Genomic DNA, 11658 nt, shown 5'->3' on the forward strand with positions numbered 1-11658 from the left:
TATTCATAAAATGAATGTATGTGCGTGTACGCAAGCGTCTATATCTGTATTCATGGTGTTACCTCTCTCTCCCTCTCTCTTACTGAGATAAGCTTTTGGAGATACTTGTGTGGGGCTCATGCTTCTGGAGATATTCTTCCGATGCTGCTTCAGAGCAGTTTACGCGCCTTCCTAGAAGACGATGATATTAACATTGCTCATTGCTTAATCGCAATCTCCAGCCTGTCTGAACATGCCAATGGACAATTCAGTATGCTTGGAGCACCGTTTACATCGGAATATCTTGCACTACCTTTTGTTAATATCTTAATTATTGGCATTATGAGGCCATAACGCCGGTCCTTTAGTGAATCTTTGCGGGGCAGCCACTGAAATAATTCTGCTTTGCTGAGACAGGAGATTAGTTTACTTGTAGCTAGCTCGCAAACCCAGTGATCTAAGTTGCTCAGATGGAAGGGGCATTTTTTAGTTAGCTAGTTGCCGTACAGGAGAAAGTTACTACTGCGAACGACCATCCGGTGGTTCCTTTTCATTTCCCTTTTTGCGAACGACCATCCGTTGCTTCCTGACTGTCAGAATAGGTTAATTGAAGGGATTATTTAGTTAGCGGTTTGGAAGGCTCCAAAGTCCGTCCATCGAGTTGCCAGAAGTCTCTACGTTGCTTCTGCAGGCAGGCATTGATGAACCGTGGAAAATAAATTGGTTTGGCTTTGCCATGTCACCTTTTAGCAGCCATGTGTAGTGCGAAATGGCATCAGCTAGTACGTTCGAAGCGGTACAACTCAGCCGGCAAAGCATGTGCAAAACCGATGAAGACTAGGACCAATTTGTAGATGCAAGCAAACCTCGTACTGCAATGGAAACCACCTAAGTAAGTGTACGCTAATGTCGTAAGCATGGCGGCTATCTATTTCTATTGCATACACAATCTGGAAAACCATGGATGATGGAAAGTACGCCCTACATGTGGGAAATAATGTGCATATGGCCGTGTTTCTGACCAGATGGCACACGAACACCAACAACAGAGATCAGATACCTTTTCTCAAAAGGAAAAGCAAAACCTGGCGAGCCGTTCTTTGCTCCTCTAAAGTTCCAATGGATGTTTTCTTTACTCAATCATGATCATGAGGCCAAAGCATTTTACGCAATCAATCAACCCATGGTCAAAAAGCGTCAAAGATTTTTTGCTACCGTGCAACCTCCGTCTTACGTACTGCATTACGTCAAATACCTTCTTAATTTGCTTTTGTCCATTACAGTAGGAGACTATGTTTCATTAAATCAGGAGTAACTGAACAGATTTTTTACGTGGGTCGTTGAAGCCTTCCATGTTGTTTCAGCTGCCAAAACAAAAATGCTTTGTGACTGGCACGATTTTCAAGTATGCAACCATGCAAATAACCGCTTCATAACTCCCAACGTTACAAAACGTTTCACGTGTGTGTGCCTGATAACATGTGGAAAATGAAAGCTTATCACAAACCATGTGATAAAGGAAGTGCGGGTCAAGTTTCACACGAAGGCCTCTTCAAAAAGAAAAAAAGTTTCACACGAAGTACAGGGTCCAACATAAACATGTTGGGGCCAAATCACAAGAAATCCCTAAAACAAAAGCGCAGAGATAAAACAGCTGGGTAGAAGTTGCCCGGACGCGAGAGTGCAGCCACCAGATACCTTTTGATATTTCAGTTCCTTCAGTTTACGAGAGAAATTACAAGTAGAAAATTTGGTCCAGCCGTTGTCTTCTTACTCGATCAAAACTATGAAAATGCTGAATGATAAGGAAAGATTAAGATTTACAAATTCCATGTGTATTTATGTACATAGATGAGTGGCGGTGAAGTAGTTGTTGCTGAATGTTACCATGATCTGGCATTAATCCAACTGATGTTTGCAAGTTATACATGATAGTTCCTAAAAAAGAAGACTTGGATCTCATCTGATGATTTTTTTTGGATGACTAAATGTCATATATTAAAGTTAACCAACACTTACAAGGCAATTCTTACAGAAAATAAGAAATACACACCGCTCCTTGGGGAAATTGACAATGTCTTCCTTATGCACTCGATGACAGAACGCCATCAGCGAAGATCGATGCCACCTTTGGACCCCCAAAACACCATCAGAGCCAGAGAGACATTCTTCATGCAGAGCCTGGGTGGTCGTCGCTTGGATTCAGAATATGACGGCGACAATGATCTAGCAAATAGAACACTGTCCTAGAAATGGACGAGCACCGCTGATCTGGCCAGACATATCTTTGGGGAAATGTACTGACAAGATCCCATATGACACCAAAGTTGGCGGAATCGGAGACCGAGTTATAGAATCAAGTCACCAAGGACGTCAGCCATTCAGCTGAAAGACACCTTCGAAGACCAAATGGATGGCACTAAGACACTACCAGATCCATCAATCAAGATGACCCCACATCCCCCTCAACGCTGTCAGTGAAAAACTCACCGATGAGGTGGACCATGAGTCGAGGAAACCTTATTCTTAATCGGCACGGTGCCGGAATTTCCACCAATATGCCATCGTGTGTTGGAACGAGGCTCTACGAGTAGCACACTTAACTATATCACCACATCGCAGATCCGGGATCCCTGGCCCGTCCGTCGTCGAAGTGGCAAACGAGAGAGGACGAGACACGAGGACTCGTCGACAGGGAGGGTGAACGATGAAAACAGTGGAAAATATGGTTTCAAGTTCATTCTGGGTCTATATAAACCCATCTCGTTTGCCACTTCAAACCCATCCAACCTCAAGGGAGGTACAACTTGAAGCTTAGCTAGTACCCAAGCTAGGTTGGTAGAACTATCACATTCTGATATCCTCACCAACTCCAGAGCTAATTAAGATCTTGCAATGGGTGGGCTCTCCCTTGAGCACCCTTGGGCTTTTGCCTTTGGCCTCCTAGGTATACCGTTGCCCACCTCAATAGATGAGCATCTTTTAACAGTTCTTATTATTTCCCTTCATTTTCTTTTCATTCTCGTTTCATAATATGTTACCTACTTGGGGAAGTATGTTAGTGCGGATTGCACCATGGGATACATGTGATCCTTCCTCTTTTGTGAACGTAGCCAGTGATCAATCCTTCCAGTTTTGTCCCTCGTCAGTACATTGTTGAAGGCCCCTCGATGTTTACCCTTTTTAGTAAACTAGTAATCCTATCTAGAATAGTTCATTAGTCGTTGGAGTTGGCAAACAAAAGGGGAGAAAAGGGAAAGCAAGATGTATAATAAACTAACTAAAGGGCTCCAGTCCAATATGGTGTTGTGTCAGGCATACAAGTCAATAAACTAACTAAAGCTCGCTAAGTGGGGATTTATTGTACATGTAATACATACACGTGTCTCCTTGTTCTCGCTGCCTAACTGCCGTATTGCTTCCATGCAGGCAACTTCATCTCCTTCATGACCTACCTGGCCCCACTGTAAGCCTCAGCTTTGATCGCGCTCAACATTGTTTCTCTCTCTAGCTTAGTTTCACGAGAAACTAATGGTGCATGGGGGCATGGGATGCAGGCCGACGTTCTACCGGATCTACCGGAGCAAGTCGACGCAGGGGTTCCAGTCGGTCCCGTACGTGGTGGCGCTCTTCAGCGCGATGCTGTGGATCTACTATGCGCTGCTCAAGTCCGACGAGCTACTGCTCATCACCATCAACTCTGCCGGCTGTCTCATCGAAACCATCTACATCGTCATGTACCTCGTTTACGCGCCAAAGCAAGCCAAGGTACTCACACACCTCAGCTGCACATGCATGTGTGAGTCCACCCTTCTTCAACAGTTGAGTGAACTGGTTTGTGCTGACACAGAAATGCATGGCATGCAGATGTTCACGGCGAAGATCCTCCTCCTCCTGGACGTGGGCTTGTTCGGCCTCATCCTACTCCTCACGCTGCTGCTGGCCGGGGGCGAGAAGCGCGTCGTCATGCTTGGGTGGGTCTGCGTCGGCTTCTCCGTCAGTGTCTTCATCGCACCCCTCAGCGTCATCGTGAGCAACTGAGCATCCTCCCTCTAGAGTGGTACGAAGTTTGTTGATCCATGATAAATTCTTACAATTGCACTATGAATTGACGATTGCAGCGCCTTGTGGTGCGTACCCGGAGCGTGGAGTTCATGCCCTTTTCACTCTCCCTCTCTCTCACCATCAGCGCCGTCGTCTGGTTCCTCTACGGCCTCCTCATCAAGGACAAATACGTCGCTGTACGTGAACAACACAAACAGAACCCCTCAATTCCTGACTCAAATTTCTTTTTATTTGATCTTAATGTTGGTGTTGAATCGCATGCATGCAGCTTCCCAACATCCTCGGGTTTGCCTTCGGGGTGATCCAGATGGGGCTCTACGCCCTCTACTGCAATGCCACGCCCAGGCCGGCGCCAAAGGAGGTGGACGCACCCCTGCCTGAGCACGTCATCGACGTCGCTAAGCTCGGCCCGGCGGCTGCCATCGAGCTCAACACGCCAGCTGCCGTCCAGCCACCGACGAAGGGGAACATCGTGTCTTGTGGCAGCGGCAAAACCAAAGAGATCAGCGTCGAGAAGGTTGACATGGCAACCAATGTCGAGCATGTCTAGGCAGGTGTGGTGGACAGATTCTTAGCACAACTGATACTGTAGTTTACTGTATCTACTGTAGCTATTTGGGCTTGCCTGAGACCTTTACTGATATCCAGGCTCTGGTAGTGTCATGGACGTATGCATCCAGTTAAGCCATGACAGGCAGGGGTGGAGCAAAGAAGCTGGGGAGACAAAGTATGCATCCATGCATGCATGAGGATGGGGGCGTGTGATTTCCACCGTTAATGTTCCATTTCTTGCAAAGTGTTACTGTTCGTAGTTGCTCGTCGTAAGGGTTATTTTATTCCGGTAGTATCCACTGTCGATCACTTCGATGCAATAATCTTGTTATAAAAATTACCATTTTATTGCGAACCAACATGTGGTTAGATGGTTTTAAGTGATGCACGTTCAGTGGGAGAAGACTTTCTGTCGACTATGATTTCTTGGACTGAATCCGCCTTTCTTTCACGTCTTGGATCACAATTTGAGTAGTAGAGTGTCTTTCTTTTTAGAGGAAAGCACAGTGCGCATGTGTTTCCTTTTGGATGTGCTGGGCTTTATATGGACCGAAATGGAATGGGCCTTTATTGCATCCGACTCATCTCACCGAGACCTTTTTTTTTATTTTGAGGCAATTTTCCGCGAGAGCTATATCTCGCTTATAGTGAGATGGAAGAAGCTTTTGCTAAAGCGTCCGCAGTAATGGGCCGCCCATTAGCGCACAATTGAGACAATGAAATCGAGAAAAAAGGGAGCAGGAACTGATCCCAGATCTCCTCATTGTTGGGTAGCGCTGGTAGCCTTTGAGGCACTGTTGGTTTCGTGGTAAAATACAAGGCGTGATCAACTTCAGGGAAAATAGACAGTTTTTTTCGCTGGTTTCCCCCCACATTTTCTTATAATAGTTTTCTTTTTTTTCTTTGTTTTCACTAGGTTTATTTTTTTCTTTCTTTTTCCTTTGTTTTCTTCGGTTCTCTATGTTTCTTTCTTGATTTTCACTAGGTTTTTTTTTCTTTTCCTTCTTTTATCTTCGTGTTCATCGCTATTATTTGTTTCTTTCTTATTTTTCATCGCTTTGCTTGTTTTTCCTTGTTTCTTTCTTGGTTTTCACTGTTTCCATTTTTTTGCATTGGTTTTTTCAGAGTTACCCTTTTTTTTTTGGTTTGAAGCAAGATGAGCGGGCATGCTGTTGTGGCAGTGGACGACGCTCGGTATCTCAATCTTCTCTGCTGCTAAATCATCACCGTGGAGAGCTCTTGCACATTGTCTGGATCTGATCCTGCCGATTGAGCTCTTGCAGTATGACATGTTGATGAGCACACTCAGCAAATATTCTGGCCACCGTCTTTAATGACGGGGGAAGCTCTTCGGGAGAATGGCCACCGTCTATAAAAAATTCTGGCCACAAATATCTCATGAATGTGCCACTGAGCAGGACCACAATCCACAGGGTTTTGAGCAGAATAGAACTGGCATAATCATAGACCTACTACTACGCCGGGACCAACAGCTCGGCGATGAACCGGAAAATAAAACTACTAAAATTAAATTGTTCTCAACAAAGTTCTTGAACAATGGACGCATGCGTGCTTGAATTTGAGACTGGAGCTAGAAACGACTGAATCACAAAGCCGTCAAATTCATCTCGTACTGTAGCCGAGAATCCGAGAACGACCTCACGATCTCCATGGACCGTAAGTCGAGCCAGAAGAAACTGCAGCCCGGACTGAAGAGATTGCTGCCACTTGGCTGTTTGCTTCGACCAAGCTGATATCTTGTTACCATCCGTGACGAGCACAATTAGGCTCTTGCCCACCGACGATGTCGCCAAGAGATGGTTGACCCACTCTTTGCGGCCAAAGCTCTCCGATAGCTTCATAACCGTCAAATGCGCCGTTTTGACGTGGAGCTTGAGCACGTAGGCCGAGGTGTTGCTCATGCACAACCAGTGCACAGTGCCGCCAATGACCAGGGCCCTGCGGAGGCCTCCCTGCAAGTAGCTGCCACACAGGTTAGGAGCCCACACCTCGGTGCAGCGGCCCCACACGCCGTGCTCTGACGAGAAAGTCTGGAGCTGCAGGTGACGTCGATGGTGGTGCTGTGACAGCTCTAGGTATGCTATGATCACTTGAAAATGCCGGCCGACGGCGGCCACACCCTCGTTGTCCTCGCCGCCGATGAGCAAGACATAACTTATGCACCCAGGGTCCACACCTACAGGGAAGGCCGGTTGAGATGGCAAGGTCTGGCTGCTCCGGGTCGCCGGGTCACACACGCAGAGCTCTCGGTCCACGCGGGTGAGGACAAGCCCGTTGCGCGACGCGAGGGGTAGGCCGCCACTGGTGACCCTGCGCAGCCTGGTGGCGCCCTGCGCCGTGGTGTCGACCAGGAACACATCCGCCTCGACCTTGCGCCAGTCCAAGTACTTGAAGATCAAGTGGCCGTTCAGGAGTGAGGGCACGAAGAGGTCACTGTGCCGGAGGCGGAGGCGGAGGCGGTTGCGGAGGCCGGTGTCATCCTTGATGCGGCAGTGCATGTCGGCACACGTAGCGGCGCAGCGCACGAGGGTGGCCGGGTCACTGCGCGTCGCGATGTCCACCAGCACGTCCAACGGCAGCGACGCTGTCGTCTGCCGTCGCCCTCTTGCAGGTTGCGTCCGTGATCTGGCGGCGGCGGCGCCGCCGCCACCTGCCATGGTCGATGCCTCGATGGATGGCTCTAGGTGGGGAATTCAGTCCGGGACAAGATCCAATCAGTCCCGATCGACGTCGTACAATTAGCCTAGGGCCAGAGACAGCCTTTGCTCCGTTTCTCCGACGCTAATAATGTGGCATTGCAGGAAATAAACTGTGATTTGTTTTCTAATTGTGTCTCTCCGTCGCTAATAATGTGGGATTGGCTGTTATCTAGCCCCATTAAGACTCTACGAGTACTTTTTTTTTTTGCGAAATAGCCCCATTGAGACTCTACTTGGTGGTATCCTAAGAAAATAGATACGGATTCTTTTCATCAGTAAGCAAATATTGCTTCCAACGTTATTCAGATTTGCCTTTTTTACATATAAAATACAATCATAGATTTTTTTTATTTTACAAAAATGATCGAGATCTATTCTCAAAATTCAGCGGAAGTACAAAGCATCTCAAACATAATAAAAAATACATTGAAATTACAAGACCCCCAAGCAACAACTAACAACTACTGGAATGAGCCGACACGCCGTTGTCGCCGCTGCCATACCGGAGCCGGCTTGACCTTGTCGATGACAGGCAGGAAATCTTCGTGCACGTGTCCCTAAGAACCAGCACCCTGGAGCCGTAGTCATCGTTGTGGAACCCTTGCAACATTGAGAGTATGACGATAGAACAATCATACTGAGTCGACCCAAACTTATTTGTTATACTTTTAAATAATATCGCTAGGAGTCAATTGTTATAACACGGAGTGTTAACGTGTGATTTAGTTGCTTAGACCATGCGAGTATTATAATCACTTCTTACCGTACGATGAAACTTTAGGGCTGCTCAAACGTCATCTATATCACGATGATTATGACGACAACTTACATGTTCATGAGAAAGTTCAACAAGGGACTAGATAACTCGAGAGTGGAATTTGCTCCTCCCATGATGGAGAGATATTCTTAGGGCCCTCTCCATGTGACGGTGTCCATCATCGTCTGGACAAAAATAGGTGGCTATGTCACGGGGATGCCGGAACATATACGAGAAAGAATAACAAAACCGATAATGAGGAGACTGGTATAGTGAGCATGTGTATGAGTCAAGAAGATATCGATATATCTCACCTCGCTTTTTGTAAACTATCGCGAAGGAAAGAATATAACACATACCAAAGGTTCACTCAAACATCATTCATGTACTCATAGGGAACGATATGGATGTCCACGGTCTCGCTATCTGTCATTGAATGTGTTGGGGAACGTAGTAATTTCAAAAATATTCCTACGTACACGCAAGATCATGGTGATGGCATAGCAACGAGAGGAGAGAGTGATGTCTACGTACCCTCGTAGACCGAAGCAGAAGCGTTGACACAACGTAGAGGAAGTAGTCGTACGTCTTCCCGGTTTAACCGATCCAAGCACCGTTACTCCGGCACCTCCGAGTTCTTGGCACACGTTCAGCTCGATGACGCTCCCCGGGCTCCGATCCAGCAAAGCTTCGGGGAGGAGTTCCGTCAGCACGACGGCGTGGTGACGATCTTGATGTTCAACCATCGCAGGGCTTCTCCTAAGCACCGCTATAATATGACCGAGGTGTAATATCGTGGAGGGGGGCACCGCACACGGCTAAGGAACGATCACGAAGATCAACTTGTGTGTCTATGGGGTGCCCCCCTCCTCCGTATATAAAGGGGGAGAGGAGGAGGGGGCCGGCCAAGAGGGGAGGCGCGCCCTAGGGGGGGCAAACCTACTCCAAGTAGGTTTGGCCCCCCTTTCCTATTAGGAGTAGGAGAGGGAAGGAAGAGAGGGGAGGGAAGAAGGAAAGGGGGGGCGGCCCCCCTCCCAATTCGGATTGGGCTTGGGGGAGGGGGCGCCCCCTCCTTTGCTCCTTCTCCCTCCTTTCCACTAAGGCCCAATAAGGACCATATACCTACCGGGGGGTTCCGGTAACCTCCCGGAACTCCGGTATAGTCCCAATCTCATCCGGAACCTTTCCGGTGTCCAAATATATCCGTCCAATATATCAATCTTTATGTCTCGACCATTTTGAGACTCCTCGTCATGTCCGTGATCACATCCAGGACTCCGAACAACCTTCGGTACATCAAAATACATAAACTCATAATATAACTGTCATCGAAACCTTAAGCGTGCGGACCCTACGGTTCGAGAACAATGTAGACATGACCGAGACACGTCTCCGGTCAATAATCAATAGCGGGACTTGGATGCCCATATTGGTTCCTACATATTCTACGAAGATCTTTATCGGTCAGACCGCGTAACAACATACGTTGTTCCCTTTGTCATCGGTATGTTACTTGCCCGAGATTCGATCGTCGGTATCCAATACCTAGTTCAATCTCGTTACCGGCAAGTCTCTTTACTCGTTCCGTAATACATCATCTCGCAACTAACTCATTAGTTGCAATGCTTGCAAGGCTTAAGTGGTGTGCATTACCGAGAGGGCCCAGAGATACCTTTCTGACATTCGGAGTGACAAATCCTAATCTCGAAATACGCCAACCCAACAAGTACCTTCGGTGACACCTGTAGAGCACCTTTATAATCACCCAGTTACATTGTGACGTTTGGTAGCACACAAAGTGTTCCTCCGGTAAACGGGAGTTGCATAATCTCATAGTCATAGGAACATGTATAAGTCATGAAGAAAGCAATAGCAACATACTAAACGATCGGGTGCTAAGCTAACGGAATGGGTCATGTCAATCAGATCATTCAACTAATGATGTGACCTCGTTAATCAAATAACAACTCCTTGTTCATGGTTAGGAAACATAACCATCTTTGATTAACAAGCTAGTCAAGTAGAGGCATACTAGTGACACTCTGTTTGTCTATATATTCACACATGTATTATGTTTCCGGTTAATACAATTCTAGCATGAATAATAAACATTTATCATGATATAAGAAAATAAATAATAACTTTATTATTGCCTCTAGGGCATATTTCCTTCAGAATGAAAGGGGTTTTGTTCATGTCTATGTTTCACCGCACAACATGGAACCTAGAGCAAGGAAGAGGGAACAATAGACCCAGGGGCACCAGCATCACAACCTAACGGGACGAGTCTACCTCCACTTTGGACGCGAAGTAGACCGGACATGACAAACCGGACAAACCGGGCCCCTATTGGCCCGGCCGGGCCGGGCCTAGATGGACCCCTGAAGTCCCCCTGCCATGTTGCAACATGCCAATTGCCAATGTCGCCGCCGCCCCACCTCCACCTCCAGGTTGCCTTGCCGCCGTGCAGAGAACCGCCGGCCTGCCCGAACCCAGATGGGGCCAAAAGTGCCTGGATTTTGGCCTAGCGGGTGCCGCCATCCGAGCTCCCTCACCACCGTGCCACCTCCCAGCCAACGGTCGCGCCGCCGCGCCTAAGGCACCCGAGGCCCGCGGGAACCACCCCACCGAGCCAGACCTTTGCCGTCCGAGCTAGATCGCCGCCAAAAGGAGCCGAAAAGATACAAAGTGGTGAAAAAATCCTCAAGCAAGCAGGTCAAAAGAAAAATAAAACGACATTTGAGCAGGAGACACAACTGCTGCTAACCCAGCAGCGACCGTGAAAACAGGAGACACACACCTAACAAGAGGCACCCAAGACTAATGTAAATCAACGGAACCGCGCCGCCCTGAGAAACCACCGATCCCTAGTATCGAATACACTAAGCCATCTCTAGACGGGGAAGACTCACCATGAGACTAACCTTTGGCTTCGTGCCGTGGATCGTCGATCCTGCCAGGAGATAGCAAGGACCGAGAGAGGATACCACAGGGACACGTGAAGAAGATAGAAGATCACCAAGACCGCCCCACGTCGGAGTCGAGAGCGCTACGTGACAGGACAAGGTATGCCCAAAGTTGCTGGCTAGCTACATCAGAACTGGGGCTCCATGATGTCACCCTCAAGAGGGTCATGGCGCCAAGCGCCACTGTCGTCGAGAAAAAAGGACTCGGCACCGCCGCCAGCGGCACGATCATGTTGCATCCACTAGACTTCATCTATGAAATGAGCTGCCTCTTGTTCATAGTTTCCTTTTTCTATGTTGAGGTTGAGACAACACTTCTTCCACTGCCACCATCTACCTGCAGCCGCTGATAGTGCAGTCTTAAGTGAAGGTCCGATATTGCACATAACTATTTTAGATATAAAATTTTGATGAACTTCTCCAACAACTAAACGCTTTAAATATTAAGAGTTGATATATCACATCCAAGAGCCAGTTAAAAACACAAAACCATTCCGGAGACAGTACATCCTCTTTATTAGTGCAAAAAACTAGCAAAACCATAGAGCAGATGCATCCATAGTTGTCGAACGATCACAAAGTGAAGTCGAGACTGGAAACGGAAATGAAAACGAACGAA

General features: G+C 47.5%; 1 protein-coding gene across 1 annotated transcript; it reads left to right on the forward strand.

Moving 5' to 3' along the window:
- Nucleotides 1-2775: 2775 nt before the first annotated feature.
- On the forward strand, nt 2776-4943 carry LOC123133104 (bidirectional sugar transporter SWEET14). The gene is made up of 6 exons (XM_044552645.1): nt 2776-2926; nt 3409-3445; nt 3537-3747; nt 3847-4008; nt 4101-4220; nt 4313-4943. Exons 1-6 carry the CDS (start codon nt 2875-2877, stop codon nt 4592-4594), a joined length of 864 nt encoding a protein of 287 aa, XP_044408580.1. The 5' UTR covers nt 2776-2874; the 3' UTR covers nt 4595-4943.
- The last annotated feature ends 6715 nt before the right edge of the window (nt 4944-11658 follow it).

The sequence above is a fragment of the Triticum aestivum genome, chromosome 6B (genome assembly GCF_018294505.1).
Source record: "Triticum aestivum cultivar Chinese Spring chromosome 6B, IWGSC CS RefSeq v2.1, whole genome shotgun sequence".
Classification (NCBI taxonomy): domain Eukaryota; kingdom Viridiplantae; phylum Streptophyta; class Magnoliopsida; order Poales; family Poaceae; genus Triticum; species Triticum aestivum.

Coding starts and splice junctions, on each gene's coding strand:
- LOC123133104 (XM_044552645.1), top strand. CDS start 2,875: ATGGGTGGGCTCTCCCTTGAGCACCCTTGGGCTTTTGCCTTTGGCCTC. Junction 2,927..3,408: donor TTTTGCCTTTGGCCTCCTAG/GTATACCGTTGC, acceptor GCTTCCATGCAG/GCAACTTCATCTCCTTCATG. Junction 3,748..3,846: donor ACGCGCCAAAGCAAGCCAAG/GTACTCACACAC, acceptor CATGGCATGCAG/ATGTTCACGGCGAAGATCCT.